Source organism: Triturus cristatus, chromosome 11 (assembly GCF_964204655.1).
Source record: "Triturus cristatus chromosome 11, aTriCri1.1, whole genome shotgun sequence".
Classification (NCBI taxonomy): Eukaryota; Metazoa; Chordata; class Amphibia; order Caudata; family Salamandridae; genus Triturus; species Triturus cristatus.
This window is the reverse complement of record NC_140594.1, coordinates 579,124,846-579,143,636: the sequence shown is the minus strand read 5'-3', so window position 1 is coordinate 579,143,636 and position 18,791 is coordinate 579,124,846. Positions and strand designations below refer to the sequence as shown.

The 18,791-nt window shown below is 43.2% G+C and overlaps 1 protein-coding gene across 2 annotated transcripts in view; it reads right to left on the bottom strand.

Moving 5' to 3' along the window:
• The window catches only part of LOC146785119 (uncharacterized), a 578,200-nt gene that overhangs the window by 502,247 nt on the left and 57,162 nt on the right, over nt 1-18,791 (bottom strand). For both annotated transcript variants that reach the window (XM_085633808.1, XM_085633809.1), the window contains exons 3-5: nt 9,116-9,429; nt 2,553-2,631; nt 1,544-1,692 (exon numbers count right to left, since the gene is read on the bottom strand). In XM_085633808.1, the coding sequence (XP_085489934.1) occupies nt 1,544-1,692; nt 2,553-2,631; nt 9,116-9,429 (542 nt within the window). The remainder of the gene's footprint in view (nt 1-1,543; nt 1,693-2,552; nt 2,632-9,115; nt 9,430-18,791) is intronic.

Here is an 18,791-nt window from a genome sequence, read left to right as displayed (position 1 = left end):
GTAATAATGGCGAGTCAGAGATGGGGCACAGCCTTCGGTGGAATCACCACTTCTTTGGACCACAGAACCCTACATTCAGAATATCCATTGTATACTTTAAAAAAAAAGTACAACAACCTATCAATTGTCTTAGCAGAATCCACTGCAAGCAAAACAGTATGAAAGTCACCAAAATTAGAAACTGTGAAGGGTGCGCACTCACCAGGACCGCTTCTGGTCCTACTACTCTCAACTGAGTCACCGCCGACGTCGCACGGAGGCTTCTCAGGTTGGGCCTTTGCAGTCGACAACTTCAATTACTGTAGACCACAGTTCTGTGTGTGAAGGGGGGCCACGCTGAACTGGGTTGGCGAGATGCGTCCCTAAGATGCCCCCAGCTGCGATGGCAGAAGGAAGGGGGCCACACTGAGGGAGGTTTCCATGGTGTGACGGTGTATTTGGGCCAGCCGCCCCTGCAGTGGCACTTAGGGCTTCCACGCTAGTCAGGGTGAGAGTATGTGGGCGGCGCTAATCTTTGCGTGGGAGGCACCTCATCCACGGCGTGCTGAGACCAGCTGGTGAGCCGGCAGTGCTGGTTGCAGCCAAACTTCTGGGAAGCAAGTCTTTGCAAGCAGCACTTGAATCACGGCGCGCAGAGCCCAGCCAACAAGTGTGCAGCGCTGACTTTAATCAAAATGCACACAAAGCTTTGATCCTCACAGAGAGGGTGCAGGGGAAGCGTAAGAGGAGGAAAGAATCAACATGCACCTTTGGCCATGTTGGCTGGCTGTTCAAAAGCTTTGCTGTGTGTTTTCAAAAAGGGAGGTTTTTTTGTGCTTATCACAGCATGACGGGTGTAAAGCAACAACTAAAAAAAGAGTTCTCCCAAAACAACAGAAAAGCAATGCAAGCGTAAGGAAAATGTACTTGGCTGGTGCTCCTCCGCGAGAAATGGAAGTGATGTATTGCTGCGTGAACCAGTTAGGTAGCCCCTGTTAGGCGGCACCAGTTAGGCGGCATCAAAGAAGCGACACTGGACTGAATCTATGGTAAGAAGCAGGCAGGAGCAAAGTCATTTATTGAATACAACAGGTCTTGCAGACAGCGCATGCGCGCTGCCTAGGCTCGACCTAAAAAAATTGAAACATTTAATTTTTCTTTTTGAAACACATTCCATTTTCCTTCAAGGAAAACGGGCTCCATTTAAAAAAAAAAAAATCAGGGAAGGAGGAGAAACTCAGTGAAGAAAAGTATATTAATGATAAAGGCTAGTAATGTAAGGTGGAGGAGGAGTTTACTATCAAGTACTTGTGATACAAATGTGCAATCCAAAAACTCATTTATAGCAACATTTCCCGTTAGGAGCAGATTCTTCAGTATCCTTTGTGGACATTTGAGGGGCAGCTGCAAGCGAGGAGTGAGAGATTTTATCTGTGCCAGGAAAGGTGGGCGAGGCGCTGCTTTGTGGGAGGAGTTAGAAATCCTAGAGACTCGCAAAAGTGTTGATATAATATACAGTGGAACAAAGACACACTTAAAGTTGTCGGACAGTGTCAGTCCTTACCAGCTCTTGCGTCAGCACGCTGTTAAACTGAGGCATGTCCAGGGACAACTGCACACTGTATCTCGTGCCGCGGCCAAACTCGATCTGCTTCAACTGCTCTCGATCCGTGGCATTATTCACTGCGACCGTCACAAGAGTGTCAAACCAACCTGGATTTGAAATGGAAAATTGTTACTGAATAACGGCCTTCCAACGCTGAGAAAAACGTTCCAAGCACTGAGCCTAATGGCAGTGCATTACACATTACCCCTGCCAAACCGTGCCTAGAGTGTTCATGCCCTCCTCAAGGGCCAAGGCATCCCCAGTAAAATATCACAACCAGCGCCAGTGGCTAATGTAGTATATAGACAGAGTCCCATACAGTGCGCATGCACAGATGAGAGGCAAACCATCCCCAGCACTAGAGCCTACTACAGTGTACATGTGCCTCTCAGAGGTGCAAGCCATCTCCACCACCATACATTTCCAAGAGACTACTGCAGTGTCTCTGCACACCTCAGAGGCATGGAGCTTCTCTCACTTACCAGCCAGGACCAGCCCCTAGAGCAGTGCGCTTCGAATCATACTCAGCACAAGTGTCTAATGTAGTTAGTATATCCGCAGAGAGGAATCCCCACCATCATACCATTCCCAGGGACTACTGCAGAGGCCTCAGAGGCAGAAAGCTTCTAACACTTGCAAACCGTAATCTGGACCCGACCATGACCCAGTGTGTATGCACACATTGGAAGAAGGGACCACCCACCCTCCACCCCGCTGTGGCAGACTGTCCACCCCACCAAGTTTAGGTTAATATTCTGTTTCTTCGCACATCTCTTATTTCTTACTGATCTGCCTGCTCACATTTGCTCTATGAAGAGCGACACAGTCTCCCTAACCATGAGGGAGTCTCCCTGTTTAGGTCAGAATTCCCTGGATCCTTCTGTGACTCATGCATCTCAAATGAATGGATAAAGGGCTCCATGCCTCCCTGAAACTGAAGTGATCTAATGGCATCCTGCACACTTACCTTCCTGGCGCAGATTGGCGGACATTTCTTGCAGCTTCTGGACTTCTTCATCCAGCCCGTCTGTGAAGAGCAGAAGAATCTAAGGTGGTTAGACAGACAGAGAGGAGGGAATAGACAGACAGAGTGAGATTGAGTCCTCTCACAAACAAAAATATCTAGATAACCAGTAAAGAATATGTGGTCCTATCAGAGGTCAGAGAGTGGCATGAGGTGATACTGACCACTAACCAGTCTGTCACAGAGGTACAATATATATTCACAGCACGCCTAGCTCCCCTTTTTAGGGAAGTAATGCAGTGCAAACAGGCCGCTGGAATGATGCGGCAGAGGCTGACCAAATTATGTGGCAGAGACGGCTAAATTATGCAGCAATACAAGCCAAATTATATGCCATTATGCTGCACATTCTGTGACAGTATTATCTCTCCATTATGTCACACATTGTTTACAAAAGGGTTCCCAATGCTATACAAAATATAACTGGGTTTCTTAAGAAAGAAAGGTATATATAGTCACCAAAACATAATGAAAATTAAATGAACCAGCAATTAATTTTCTCTTGAACATAAGCACAAAGACTCATTTTAATTAACATTGTCACTTTTAACTCCTAAAGTAGCTTATGTTTAACATACACGTTTGCACGCAGCAGAAAACAGACCTACATGTGTACACTTCACACAATAAAAGGTAAATGTCTTTATTAAGCATATCCCAAATGTGTTATAGATCTGGTCTAAAGTGTTTGTTTTAATAGTGAGCAGACAACAGGCCTCTAGAACCACCTCCTTCCATTAAGAACCTGCTTGTAGAACAGTAATTTAAATTACTTATACTTGTATAATATATGTGCCTCGTTATTAGGCACTCTAAGACTGATATATAACGTTACAACGCAAACAATTACAACGCATGCTTTTTTACAACACGTTTTTTACATCTCAACTACCATTACATCGCATGAATTTACAACGCATGTCTTTACAACGCATTTTTAAAAACCGCATTCCATTACAACTCATACCATTACAACGCATAATACTTTTAGGGCAACAGCAGGGTAAGTGTTGGATAGTGTAGGGGCAAAAATTACTATTCCCTCTCCACTCCAATGAGTGCAACAGTAGGGTAAGTGTTGGATAGTGTGGGGGTAAAAATTACTATTCCCACTCCAGTGAGTGCAACAGTAGGGAATGTGTTGGATAGTGTAGGGGTAAAAATTACTATTCTCATCTACATCAAAACACATACCCACCCTAAAACAAAAAAATCTCCATCACTTACCTTATAATGCGTTGTAATGGCATGAGTTGTAATGGGAAGGGTTGTAATGGCATGCGTTGTAGTGACATGCATTGTAATGGCACGCGTTGTAATGGCATATGATGTAAAGGCAGTTGCGTTGTAACAGTTGTGGTGTAAAAGCAGTGCGATGTAATGACTGTGTTGTAATGGATGTTTCCCCTCTAAGACTGACCTCATTAGATATCGGTCTAACCGTTTCACAGTAAAGTCTGGCTTCCCGCAGGAACTGTAGTAGGTAATACTGTCTGGAGGAAATAATGTCACCATACCTTGCACTGTCATCCCCCTCTGTTTTTACTGCGCAAACCCATGTTTGGAATGTCAGAATGGCACATAACATGCGGTTTCAGTCTCACCAATTGGTAAAACCACATGTTTTCATCCTTGCTAGCCTGTTTTCTCTATGCAAATACATCCAGACAGCACAAATATAACACAGGACCCATGAGCAAAGTATGCAAGACTCGAAATGTCACATTTGGCGCAAACCGAATGTATTGCAGGGCTTAGAATGAGACTGTAGTGTTCTAGTGCAGGCAATATGTTGAGTAGTTAATAATTCAGGCTCTTTCACTGCAGGATTTCGGTTCATACTTGTCACTAAATCAAACTGCATTTTTCCAAGTTACAAATCAAAATTAACTGGTTTATAATAATGCATTAGGGTATAGTCGTGATTTTAACTACACATTCTAGTAATTCAATTTTACATAGTTTCATATGAACTCTATCCAGATTCTTAAATTCAAACTTAATCTTTCTCAACATCTAACACAGTTAATACATGGTTTACCCTTAAAATAAACATATGATACTTATTTATGACCGACTTTATCTCCTTAGCAATAAAGCTACACATTGTAGTCAGGGTGGCATGATGAAAAGAGTAAAATTAGGGTGAGATCTGGGCACTTTCCATATATGTTATCCCAAGCCTTCCCCAGTTCAAGCCTGATTGCTGCCTTGGATATACTTTTCCTCAGAGCCTTTGGATGAAAGATTTAAATGTTTTATAGTAGTACATGCGAGATCAGAAAAAGAAACAGCATCTATTTTTACATTATACTCCTTGCTTACAGCAATCACATTTCTTCTGCCCATTCAATTGAAAATGGATACCAAGTCCACCACAACAAAGGTTGCCTGATTCTCCTGCATCAAACCACTTGACAGGGATTGCGCCTTATACATAGCTACTTCTGCCAACCAGAGAGGGGGGTATCTTCTTAAAGGGACAGAGCACCAAGACTGGCAGACGCAGTGGGATGTCCACTGCCCCCATGGGAAGGACAAGAGGCATCAGCCACATGGCACATGAACAGGCTGCGCCCCCCTCATCCCAGGCCCCCACTTAACAGCAGGCGACCACCACCATACCAGAAGCAGTAGCAATCAAGTTCGACCAAATCCTGCAAGCTATCGCTACAACCAGAACTGCATTTGAGGCCAAGATAGATGCAGTCACATCATATCTTAACCTCCTGCAGGACGACCACAAGCTTGCGGACCTTGTTAAGTGAACCGAGGAGAATGTAAAACATATGCTCCCTCCCACAACAGAACTTAGACATAACGAAAGTATACTACAGAGACCAAGAACACTTAGATCTCAAATAACCTTTTGGAAGCCTATACTGAGGACTACAATTGGCGTAATTACCCTTGCAAAAATGATTATGCGACCCCGACTATTGCATCTGTTTTTAACTTACTCTTATGTCTTTCGTCAAGGTTCTTCCGATCCATAGACTGCATACTGGGTACTTGATATGAATACAGGTTGGCACAGGGTTTCATTGGCCAAGTTATGGCTCCCTCTCGTGCAGGAGGACCTAGGTTCCACCTACTTTGAATATTACTGCTTGGTGGCATAACTCCAATGGTCTTCATGCTGGTTGGTGGAGCACTCTTCGGCTGAAGCTGCCCTGGTATCGATTCACTTAAAAGTTGCATAGCTACCGGAGCTCTTTCTTCCCACTATTTACACCTGTGTCAAGTCTATTGGCAATAGCATTATTTTGTTATAGAAGATTAAAACGCATTAGTAAACCAGAACCATATGGCCATTCCCTCACAGAGTATCCCTGAATATAGACAAGACCTTTGCAGGTACAAAATTGAGACCTGGGAAAATGTGGAGCTTCTGTCAATCGGCAATTTACTCTAGGATGCCATTCTACTTCCCTTTCAATCCCTGATGGAACAATGTAGTTTACACCCTGGACAATTCCTAGCACACAGGAAGTTGATCAGAGCACTACACTCTCACGAGGCCATCACTGACACCAAACCGTCTATCCACGATCTAGTACAGGCATTATATACCATGGAATCAAAAAGAAAACTATTAATGAAGCTCAGAAAGGCTATACAATCATATACGGGTCCCTCCCTGTCCAAACTCAGGTAAGACTAGGTGGCTGATATAGGCAGAGCTCTCATTCATAAGGAATGAGACAATTCCCTTGCATAGGACGCCCTGCAATGCGATTTTCAAGTATATACAATTTAATGTTCTGGATAAAGTGTACATGACTTGTAAGTTACTACACAATATCTTTCAGAATGTAAATCCTGAATGCATCAGATGTCATGAGAATGGAGCCGATATAAAAACAGATATTGGGATTACCATCACATAGTAGCCGTGTGAAGCAAGGCTTGCAGCACTTTCTGTACCACGCTTGGAGGCGGTGGCATGTGTGGCCTTGAATTCAGCCTAATGGGGCTCTTCAAATGCACTAAGCACCAGGGAGAGGAATCTAGATTTATGGTCCTAGCATTACTCGTCACCAAGAGAGCAATCACCTCCAATAGTAAATCTCCTAATCCACCCAGGGTCAAACAATGGCGTAGATCGATCTTTAAATGAGTGAAGGTGGAAATTACAGACTTCAAGAGGGAGGAAGCAAGAGGTCTCAGAAAGCACTCCATCGCAAGACCGTGGAATGACATTCTGCTGGCTATTAAGAGCAAGATCAGTGAGGACATCAAACTCCCCTGGGATTACTTCCCTATAATGAGTCACATGTAAGGAAGTGCAGGGGACAATGTGGCTCTGATTAATCTATATAATTCTGATGGCTTTGCGGCTGCTGCCACGTGGGATCTCACTAATTCTCCCCTGTGATACATAATCCAGCCATATAACTACTGCTGTGATATATACATTGCATGCACATGTGTGAATTGTGAATCCTGATGGTTATAGCAGAAGTACATGCTAATTTATAGGGATTTCCTGGGTACCCACACCCAACCTTCATGGCTGTACCCGCCTATGTTCTAGTTATCTGTTTTTATAGGTCACCGCAGTTTAATGATGGGACAGTGTTTCACGTAGACTATTAATGTGCTCATCCTTGCTGTTCACTGCTGGAATATACCAGAATCTATGAAAGATATAAGATCTACGGGCCCGATTCACAAACGTAAACTGAGACGACAGTCTAACTTTATGACTTTCGGTATTCACAAAGGGCATTTACGAGTAGCAAAGTTAGAATTTTGTCTCAATTTAACTTAACTTTTGGTCTCAGTTAAACTTAAGAACAAAAATCAAGTTAAACTAAGACAAAAGTCTAACTTTACTACTCGTATATGCCCTTTGTGAATACCGAAAGTCATAAAGTTAAACTTTCGTCTCAGTTTACCCTTGTGAATCGGGCCCTACATGTACATTTGTAGTAAACTGTGTTATATATTTATATAAAATGTTCCTAAATACAGTAATGGAGATCAACCCATTAGAGTAGGTCTTACTTTGTACATGTTAAAAACCCAGTAAAGATTTTTTTTTAAATTGCCTGCAATGCACTGCTCATGATCTCACACGTCACAGATGACAATGACAAATGGCATAATCAATGACATAATTGGCGGCATCCCAGATCACATCACAATCGACATTATCAATCAGATAACTATGAATGGCGCAGACAGTGTAGCTCCGGACCAACATAAGTAACCTTTGGTACAAAACAAATCATCTCTAAGCACATCAAATTAAATCTGACCAAAACTCTGCAGTCAAAATGCCACGATTATTAAACTAAAAATCACTGCCCCTTTATCAAATCGACTGAAAATGTCTGCCTTTCATCCTGCAGCTGGGCTTGGGGGTAGGTGATGTAGTACAGGAATCCCTCCAAGTCCACTCAAAAATCTGAGTCTCCTGTCCTACAGACACATATGAGTGGATGAGTGCATAATGTGTGTAAGACTACGGACTTTGTAATGTCAAATAAGATTTTGGCGGCTGTAAAACCATCACTAAACAAATGAATCAATCACTTATATGATAGCAAGCCATAAATTCATATTCCATAGCGTCGTAAATAAGATTTATAAAACTTCCAGATTTTCCTACTTGTGAATACTGCCCAACCTAAAACTGACCACTGGAATACAAATATGATCCCCTGCAGTTCCCAACATAAGAAAGCAGTAGGAAGCAAGTCTACGACTCCTAAAACTTAAAGAAACTAACATTGAACTGACATGCCTGCTCCTTGCATTTTCCCATAAGCAACATAATAAAGTACAATGCATTCTTGATTGTAAGAATCACCCATCACAAGAGCAGAGAACCCTTCAGGAACTCTACCCATTGATGATACCAAAGCAAATAGAAACTGCGAAAGCAGATTCTGAAAATACACATTTTTAGTCAACACTGAATTATTTTCAGGGTGCTGACAACACCTGAGAAGTTGATACAATTGTACTCGGGACTTAGGATGATCATTGCTCCCTTGTGTGTTTTAATGACCAGAAAAGCATAGAGGATCCAAACTTTCCCCCCTTTTATTGTTGTGGAAGGTTCACTAAACATACTCAAACAGCATGGCAGAACATCTCTGAACCAGTATGGCAGAGAAGTTTGAGGTATCTGTTTTGAGCTATGGAGAACCTACAACATGTAAAAGGTTATTTCATTATTTTCTGTTGTGTATGATTAAGGGTTTAATGAGGCAGCATCTTAAAAGTAGTGACCTCTACTAAGAGAACCATCCTATAGGCATCAGTGCTTAGGGGGGACCTTACTGCTTTAATGGGAACAAAACCTCTATCCAGTCACAAGGGCAGCACCATCATATTGAAATGTTTGTCTTCATCTGTAGCTGTAAGCCAGCAATGTTGGACATTCCAAATAGCATAAGATATTAAGAGGTTTATTTCTTATCATTCTCTCTCATCTTCTTCCATGACCATCCAGCCCCTGTCCCAATGGAGGACAGACCCAGTGACCACACTACCTTTGCGCTGGCTTCCACGCTGCTGGCAGGGGCTAGGAAGCTACCCAGAAAGGCTTGGTTCAGGTAGGTGCGCTTTAAGGACAGGGCCTGGCGCAGATCATGAAGCGCACTATCTTGGTAGTCCTGGAGCTGGACTTCGAAGAGGGTCTGGCCCTCCCGGCCCACTGTCTGGATGTTGAGTGACGGCACCAGCCTGACGCAGCTGGTGTTCCTCAGAGAGAAGACTGTGCGCAGCAGCGTTTCTAGTCGTGTTGGAAGGTCCGAATGCAGATAATCCATGACGTCCAGGCCAATGGATAGGTGCAGGGAGCAACCTGTGGATATGGAGAGTAAACAGACGTCACAGACAGTACACGCCTTTTTGGTTGTAAATAACACAATTATATTACATGCTTATATGGGCAGATTTCTAATACAGATATGCTGAGTCTATATGTTAAAGGGTGTATTGTTGTCCATCTCAGTTACACTGATTTTCCCAGCCCAGAAAGGATGACTAACTAAGCAAACCTGTGATCTGTAGGTTCACTCATCTCAGTAGCATCAATAGGTGCTCAACATGGTGAGCTATATCATTCACTGAAACTAGTGTAGTTCGGTTTCAAGGTGATTGACAAACCTTGCAGGAACCATGATCTAAACAAAGGGATTAAAACCAAAGATTTCTCTACCAGGCAATGCCTTATCTATCAAAACTTCCAACTGGATAAAGGGTCTAAGGGAAAAATGTTTAAAGACCTGCCCAAAATCTAATCCCCATAAGCCAAACTATATAAACACAACAGAATAGGGGGTCTAATAGTCAAAGGCACAAGGTTAAAGAAAAGGAAGAGTAGTGTGTGAAATATCAAACCCAAATATAGTTAGAGCAGAGCACGGAAAACCATCAAACCGACTCAACCAAAGAGACCAAAATTGAGAGCAAAGTCACCTCTCACGATCAGTTATTATCATATGGTCTCCACCTTGAGCCGAGGTATGCCTCTTGATCATAGAGACTTCCTCGTTAGTGTACGGCTCTATTGCTCATGTGGGTTGATAAGAAGAGGTCTAGGGGTCACGTGACAGACTGTGACCACCAGACAGCAGAAGTGCAGTGCAGGGGAAAGTGAAATTTAAAAAGAGATTGTGTGAAGAGTACGATATAATTCACTAATTTCTACACATCTCGATTAAAAGGTGTGTGAACAAAAAATGTATACCAAGCAGTGCCAACTAGTCACTGTTGAATGAGGGTCAACATGTTTCAGCCTACACGGGATTGATGCCCAAGGCTTTCTTCAGGACCTATATACATTAACGCTACTGCATTCAAATGATGGATTCCAAATAGTGCATACTTAGCATGAGAAAAAGTAATAAATACGACCTCACTTAGTCCTAATCCTCTGAATCACAGGGTGCTAGCATCACCCAGCGTGATCAGGGATTGCACCTCACCTACCCTGGAACCTGGCTCAGGTTAAGGAGGCCCCGCTCTGTCCGTCGTTGCCCCTGGGGCAACGACGGACAGAGCGGGGCCTCCTTAACCTGAGCCAGGTTCCAGGGTAGGTGAGGTGCAATCCCTGATCACGCTGGGTGATGCTAGCACCCTGTGATTCAGAGGATTAGGACTAAGTGAGGTCGTATTTATTACTTTTTCTCATGCTAAGTATGCACTATTTGGAATCCATCATTTGAATGCAGTAGCGTTAATGTATATAGGTCCTGAAGAAAGCCTTGGGCATCAATCCCGTGTAGGCTGAAACATGTTGACCCTCATTCAACAGTGACTAGTTGGCACTGCTTGGTATACATTTTTTGTTCACACACCTTTTAATCGAGATGTGTAGAAATTAGTGAATTATATCGTACTCTTCACACAATCTCTTTTTAAATTTCACTTTCCCCTGCACTGCACTTCTGCTGTCTGGTGGTCACAGTCTGTCACGTGACCCCTAGACCTCTTCTTATCAACCCACATGAGCAATAGAGCCGTACACTAACGAGGAAGTCTCTATGATCAAGAGGCATACCTCGGCTCAAGGTGGAGACCATATGATAATAACTGATCGTGAGAGGTGACTTTGCTCTCAATTTTGGTCTCTTTGGTTGAGGCGGTTTGATGGTTTTCCGTGCTCTGCTCTAACTATATTTGGGTTTGATATTTCACACACTACTCTTCCTTTTCTTTAACCTTGTGCCTTTGACTATTAGACCCCCTATTCTGTTGTGTTTATAATGCCTTATCTATGACTGATAAAGAAACAGACAATTTAAGATTCCCCTTGCTTTCTATACTTACTATACTCACTATACTATCACTGGAATACAACACTGGAAGCCAGGGTCGGATTGGGATCAAAATTAGGCCCGGGCACCAAACGAAAATGTAGCCCACACTTATGCATAATGACTTTTCCTAAAATGTTGGTTAGTTAGGATCAGGGGGTTATTTTCCTCTCTCAATTTCATTTTCTCTTCCCTTCTTTTGCTATTCTTCTCCACGTTTCACTTTTCATTTTGTTTCTAAATTGCGCCCCTGGCTCATTCCATTTTGTAACACCCCCATGTATGTTCTCCCTCCCCTTTGTCAGTTTGTCCCATGATGAATGTTTTTCACAGTAGTGTTGTTAAAAAACAATTGTTTTGAGTTGGTAAAAAAGTTTTCTTTGTGCTTCATTTGGTTCTTAGCGTTATTAATTTTATTTTTTTCTCTAATTGGAAAACAGGAGCCCCCTCGCAGTTTTGAAGATGGCAAGGTGGCAGCAGACACCCAAGGCTCTTCTGTGTGCTGCTGCAGACAAAAGCAGAGGCCACCATTAGTAATCTGACTGCCCCCTTTCACTACACCCCATGTAACGTAAGTGCTAGCTGTGATGCTCAAAAACTGCATTGCTACTCCCCGAGGCCTCATAGTCGTGCTCAGTGACTCAGGGTGGGAGGAGACCCACCACATGCTGTGCCTGCTCAGTTTGGCCCATTGTCCTACTGTGCATAACAAGGATCCATCAAGGGTCTGTACTTGGTCATAATGAGGTCTGACCTCTGCTCTAGGCCTTCAGCAGCCTTTGGGGTTGTGTATGAGAGGCCAAGGTGGCCCAGGCAAATGTTGGGGTTTTATTTGCAATTGAAAACAAAACGGCCCACCACCTGGCCTTTGCCACAGGCCCCTCGGGCAACGGCAGATTGTCCCCCTTGCCAATCCGACCCTGCTGGAAGCTAAACAAACCCCTTTCAGGCCCTTCATCCTTAGCGGATGCCCAACAAGGATTAATAAAACGGGAAGTTAAATTACCTTTCTGGGATTCTCTAGGAGCCCGTGGCTGCCTAAGGAGCGTGAAGCTAAGGATAAAGCAATCTCAGCGTCCACCTCAGTCATAGATGGAAAATCTGCAATTGAAATGCATATTTCTGCCGGTAGTTCTACCTCTGGCTGCCACGAAGAGTAAGGCATTTTTTCATCACTCTTCATTTGTCAGACTGGTGAGAAAAAGGTCACTTGCCTGTAATGGTAGTTCTCCAGTATTGGTATCTTTCATAGATTCACTTTATTCAACTCTGCAGTGGCTATGTGTTGCTGCTGCCTTTAAAACGTGTGCATGTGCAGCCTTGCATCCTAGAGGCCTTTCTAAATAAAGCACTTTCAGCTACTGTTGTGACCCTTTGATCGGTGATGTGGTATTGCTGGTAATGTCAATGGGAATGTCCGTGTTGTTTAAGTTCTCTGTCCCAAACACAATGTCCAGTCAATTGAAGATTTGACAGGGACATATTTAGGAAATATGTTTTTCACTGATCAGCAACTGATCTAAGCATATGACTATATCTTTCTTTAACAAACGTTTTTTCAGAGGATCTGTGAGGCTTTTGATAGAAACCTTTTGAGAGGTACCTTGAATATCCAAGTACCCATACCCTGAAAGGCCCACTGGACACAGACTCATCTGTAATTAATTTGCCTTGGGGCCCAGGTGCGACCTTCAGTCATGTTCCTATTCCACACCCAGTTCTTCTACCCCCAAATCCACAGGACAAGCCTTTCAGATGACTCAAGCAGGCTCTGGTCACAGGATGTGGCTTTTGGCATGATCTGCACCAAGACTCTCTGCTTCATGAGAGTTGGGCACAGAGCATGGCCTTCGACTGCACCCTATGCATGTTTGCTGGCCCCCCTGTCCATGCCAGACATGCATTCGACCACACACAGCGAATTCTGTGCAAATAGGGTTCACTTCAGCTCACCCCTTATCGTGATCCTCCTTTCCACCAAGTCTTCAGGCCAAGTACAGCAAAGTCTGGGTACAGGGGCTGGACTATTGGCAATCCCTCTTTCAGATCTCCAGAGCCCACAATGCACACGTTGTATATGTTCCTAAAGGGCTATGATACGGGGGGGCTTTAGCCACACGCATTGCCCAGTTCCCCTGCATCCAGAACATGAGTGATAATGACCTTGTGTCATGTCTGGTGATCTCTCTGCACATTACTTGATCTTTCAAAACCACCTACCCTTGATCTCTCTACTCCAGATCCCACTGGACATGGCGTTGAGCCTTTCAACATATTCACTGCCACAACCAACTAGGAATGGCTTTGAAGTCTCCCAGCACAGTATATGGCCTTCACCCATACCATGGATAAATCCCCGACTCCCAAATCTCTTGTGATCGGTGTCACACCAAGGGAGGCAAAAGCCCCTCAGCATGACAAGCATATTTGGTTTACTGGGTCTCCCAAATACATGGCTTTATCTGTTTCTAAGTCTGTTTCTAAGATGGCACCTTCTATTTTTTTTTAGTAGAAACTGGAAAACACTAGATTTTGCTGCACTTTTAATGCTTTGGCACACTCTGATGTCAAACAGTATCAATTAAGTTTGTACCTCTAAGCACTTGGGCCATGCTAAGGCACTTGTTATGCCTGTGGGACCATCCACTAGGTCACGGTACTGTTGGGACCAACCTCTACTCCAAATTTGGTAACATGGCTCGCATCATATGGTTTCAGCTCACTGTTCGATGCATGTTGATGTGTTGTAGCCAGCAGGTTCACAGCTGAACTCTGAGCAGTGCAGTGTCTGTATCGAGAGCAAGCAGCAGCTCCATAACTCCGTCCTCTTTCATTAAGAGTGGGACAGAGCTTTGCTTTCTGAAATCTTGGGTATCAGGCGTTTGGTAACAAAGATCAGTTTGAAAATGAATGTCTCCAGTGTCAATGTCCTCCCATAAAACATTACTCTCAACATTCCTTTTCTTAGGTTTATATAATGATGGTCTAAAAAGCAAGACTATAGGAGGTACATCCTTTCAAACGGAAGTATAGGGCCATTTGAGGAGCATGTTCAGTGCCCAAGCGCCAAACAAAGAGGTCCATGAGCTGGTTGTGGTGAAACTGCTCCGCTTTAAGTGTGCACATTAACTCAGAACATCAATGAGTATGTTTATGAGTGGTGGACAGTACAGCTCAAGAACATGAAGAGACAGCCACTGCTCCATGTTATCTGCCTTTGGCTCCAGGCAAAATCTGGTGTATGTACCCTTTCAGGGCCTGCACACTGAAATAGAGACAGCCCCAGGATCACTGAGTGGAGCATTAACCTTTAAATAATCTGGAGACGACTCGTCCCTCTGATATTGGAGCCTGCTGGCCCATTGATCTGATCTTTTCCATGAACATGATTTCTGTGGAACAAGGTGGCTCCCCCCTGTCCTGATGAAGACCCCTGTCTAAGGATTAAATACTCATCTTTATTTTGGGGTCGAAACGTCGACTGTACCCAACTTACCTGTACTGGCTCTGTACCTACAGTTGGATAACAGTGATTCATTGGCAGTATCTCATCAATACTGTGTGTTTTATCGACCTTGATTATTGTATTGACCAGACAGGTCTTTGTAAATAGACTGTATACCCTGCAAAGTTCTCCTACCCTCACATGAGCACATTTCCATGCACAGTTCTTTCACTTCTTCTTGGAGCACATTTCATGCAAATTATTTTGATTATTCGTTTCATGCTAAATAATGATAACATTTCCTTTTGAATTGGAACTCTGATTGATTAATGTAGTTCTTTAGGGTGATGTGTTTTGATGAAATTCATGCTTCCACTGTGACCTCTTCTTCTGTACTATAATAGGCAAATTCTTAAACACTCGTCTCATTGTATATCTGCTGAACAGTATGTCTAGAAAAATTAAATAACTTCTCCTCGTTAGCGCCTACTTCAAGGGGGCATCGTTTTTATGCAAAGCCTGGTCTACCTATCTTAGTAGCAGGGAGTTTGCATAAAAAATTATGGGTGCTTATTCTGACACACCAAGTTACACCTAAGAAACACTCCCTTGACGCAAAGTGGCACAAATCAGTGCAATTCACTATTTGTGCAGAGAAAATGGCATATTTTTAGGCCAAAATACCTTTTGCAATAAAAAGTAAATATCCTTGCAAGAGTTAGCAACACTTTCCATCATTTTGTGTGACTTTGCCCGAGTACAAAATCTGGCTCTACGGCTACAAATAATGGTGACATATTGAGCTGTGCTTGGTCTTTTCCCAAAGATGGAAAAAGCAATATAATAATGCACACTGAAAGCAACACAAAGATTCACAACTGTTACTAATGCCTTGAAGGAACACAATCCTGACACTGATTTCAGAAAAAAAAGACTTACTCGCATGCTAGGTAAACATAAATGCTTACAGGTCCTGGAGCTAGCTTCCAAATAAAACAAAAATCTCACAGACAGGGATCAACAATTTAAAATGAACTTGAACTATACAGGCAAATGACCCAAGCCACTCTGCAGGAGATACTTGTAGTACCTTAGCTGCTTCTCAATAAAGCAGTACAGTTTGCTGCCCCCCAAAGTCCCTATAACTAACAGTATGCATATTAATTTCATAGCAAACCTCTCCCCTTTAAGCAGGTAGAGCAGCAACGGGCCCGGATCAAACATACAAAAATAAATATATTAGCCTAGTACTTTCTCAAGGAAAGAAAAGGACAGAGTGTCTCTGGCTTGCAGTTACTGAGCACCAAGCACCCCACTGTATGTCTCTCACGTCCTAAGTAGAAAATCTTCATTCGGCAAATCCTTGCCATCAGTCTGAAGAACAGAAGAGCAGGGAGGTGTGTTAAATGTCCACTGTTAACTTTTTACCTCCTACAATCAAACACTAATGGGGTGCAAATATATCCCCATTCGTGCACATCCTTAACATGGGATGGGACTGGACTGCTGGAAAGAGGGATTTGATCACTGGAAATGAAACAGACAGGGAATTGAAAAAAATATTTTAAAGAGCAAATTCAATAAAAAGGATACTAAGAAAGCAGTTAGGAGCAGGTTAGAATGTAAGGATAACTGGCAAGCGGAATAGATGAGGGAAAGAAGGAAAAGAAAGCAAATGTATTTATAAGCATAGAAAAGCAACATCCCAGTGAATATGTATGGCACAAAGCAGAATAAATAGCACTGATCCACTAATTTTTAAAAGTTTTGAAACCATTGAAAAAGACTGAAAAAGACTGAAAAACCTCACTGGAATTCACAACATAGAAACTGAAGACAAGAAAGCATCATTATAACAGTGGCTAAGAAGAAATGGGTGGGCTAATCTTTTAGGGAAATAAAAAGGCTGTAAGTGCTCCCATTCTACGTGGATCACACTAGGTTGTTTAATTTCTGACACCTCCGTGGGACCGAGACCATCTGCTCATGTAAGATTAATGCTCACCAGATCGAACCGACCGGTCCTGTGGACGATGGCCCTAAGGCTCCTGCCCCCAACATCAGGGCCGGCTTTAGCGTTGGTGGCGCCCAGTGCGAGAATCATTTTTGGCGCCACCACACACAATGACCGCCTTCCCGGATTATCTCACTACCACTGGGCAAAAGTGCCCCTCATCTCTCCAGTCATAAGTTATTGCTGAATACAGAGCCCCACCCCTGAATTTAGCGGCCCCTCCACAGGTCAGCGCCCAGTGCGACCGCACCAGTCGCACTGCCCTAAAGCCGGCCCTGTCCAACAGGAACACCCTCTTCCATAGGGATAGGACCCCCCGAGAAAGCCTCTACCCCACTGTCATGCCTGCTTTCGATGCTGGGTCAAGACCGAATAAAACAAACTTTAAAAATCTCCTTTTCAAAATGCAATTACAATACAATACAATTTTACCAGTGGAATCATTCTGCTGGGACCGAACAAAATAGGGCTGGTGACCAGCAGAAAAGGAAGGTTTTCACAGTTTTTCAAAAAATGTAGGTAATTGATGATGCAGTGAATAGAGATAGAAAGGGTGCTTTGTAGTCTAAGTTCCAGAACTGAAAGGAGCAACAGCCAGATGGGAGTACCTAACATTTGGCACAAACAGGTAAGGCTTAAAGTCATAGCTACATGTACACAGCACCACAAGGATGACCGGAGAGTACTGCAGCAAGTGCTTTAAGTGGGATACAAATAGGGGGAGGAGGTCATTTAAAAAGGGAGTAGCCAAAAAGGTGTAACTGGGAATCCTTTCCTGGAAGTTCGGTCTACGGTATTAAGTGGCATATTATCAAGACAGAAAACTGCCGTTAAAACGGTGATAATGGGCTTGATAATATGCTCTATGGAATTCCAATTGAAGCTCAGGTTAAATGTCCTTCACATCTAACATGGGCTTCAATTGGAATTCCATAGAGCATATTATGAAGCCCATTATCGCTGTTTTCTGCCGCTAAAGCGGCTATAATTTTATCACCTGGCTTGATAATATGCCCCCATGAGTTTAGCTTAAAACATGTGAACTAGAATACTGTGCTTCAAACAGCCTGCAACCTGACCAGTACTTGGTTACCTCCCTTTACGTTTTTATTTTAACAATAAAGAACAGCTACTCTTGCCTACAACTGCTGGAGTCAAGGCGCTGTCAGCTCAGTTAATCAAGTGCCAAAAAGAACTACTCCCCAGCCTCCCCTCCACTCTTCCTCTCCACTGTCACTAGACATGGTGTCACCAGCTGCTTGCTAGGAAATTGGTAAATGTAAGTTTTTTTAGAACCTTGGATACCTTATATGATTGTTAGATCTCTTGGCGGAGTGGTTTCTATATATTGCGTGCATTTAATTGTAAACTAGAACCTTTTTTTATGTATATGTATGTAATTTTGAGATTTTTATGTGGACCTCCTCGGAGCTCCGTGACATAAATAAATAAAACTTGAAAAACTTGGTGTCATCAGGACCAGCTCCCAGCTGCTCAAATATAGCCTACTGAATAGGACTAACCTGTCCAGGGATAAAGGGCTCTTTATACTGTTGCTCGCTAAACCTTAACTATTTTTTTTTTTTTTGTCCTCATCTCACCAAAAACTTCCACAGATTTGACAAGCCAGGTTTTGTTCTCGATTCCTGAGGGCCTCTTTGGCTCACTGTTTCTGTCTAGGCCCCATGGCCTTCCTCCCGTGTTGGAGGACTGGTGTAATCATAGGACCATGGGGAAAGGAAACATTTTTGGGGATATTGCCTTAATCCATCAGATCAAATACCTTTGTTGTGCCCAACGTATCAATGGTTGCCAAGTACTGGGTTGGTTGTCTACTCCGGTATCTTGGTCTAATCGTGCCGATTTAAAGGCGGCTCTGAGCCAATCTTCATTACCAGGGGGGTTTTGTCCTTCCACTTGATACATATTTCTCTCCTTGCCAAGAT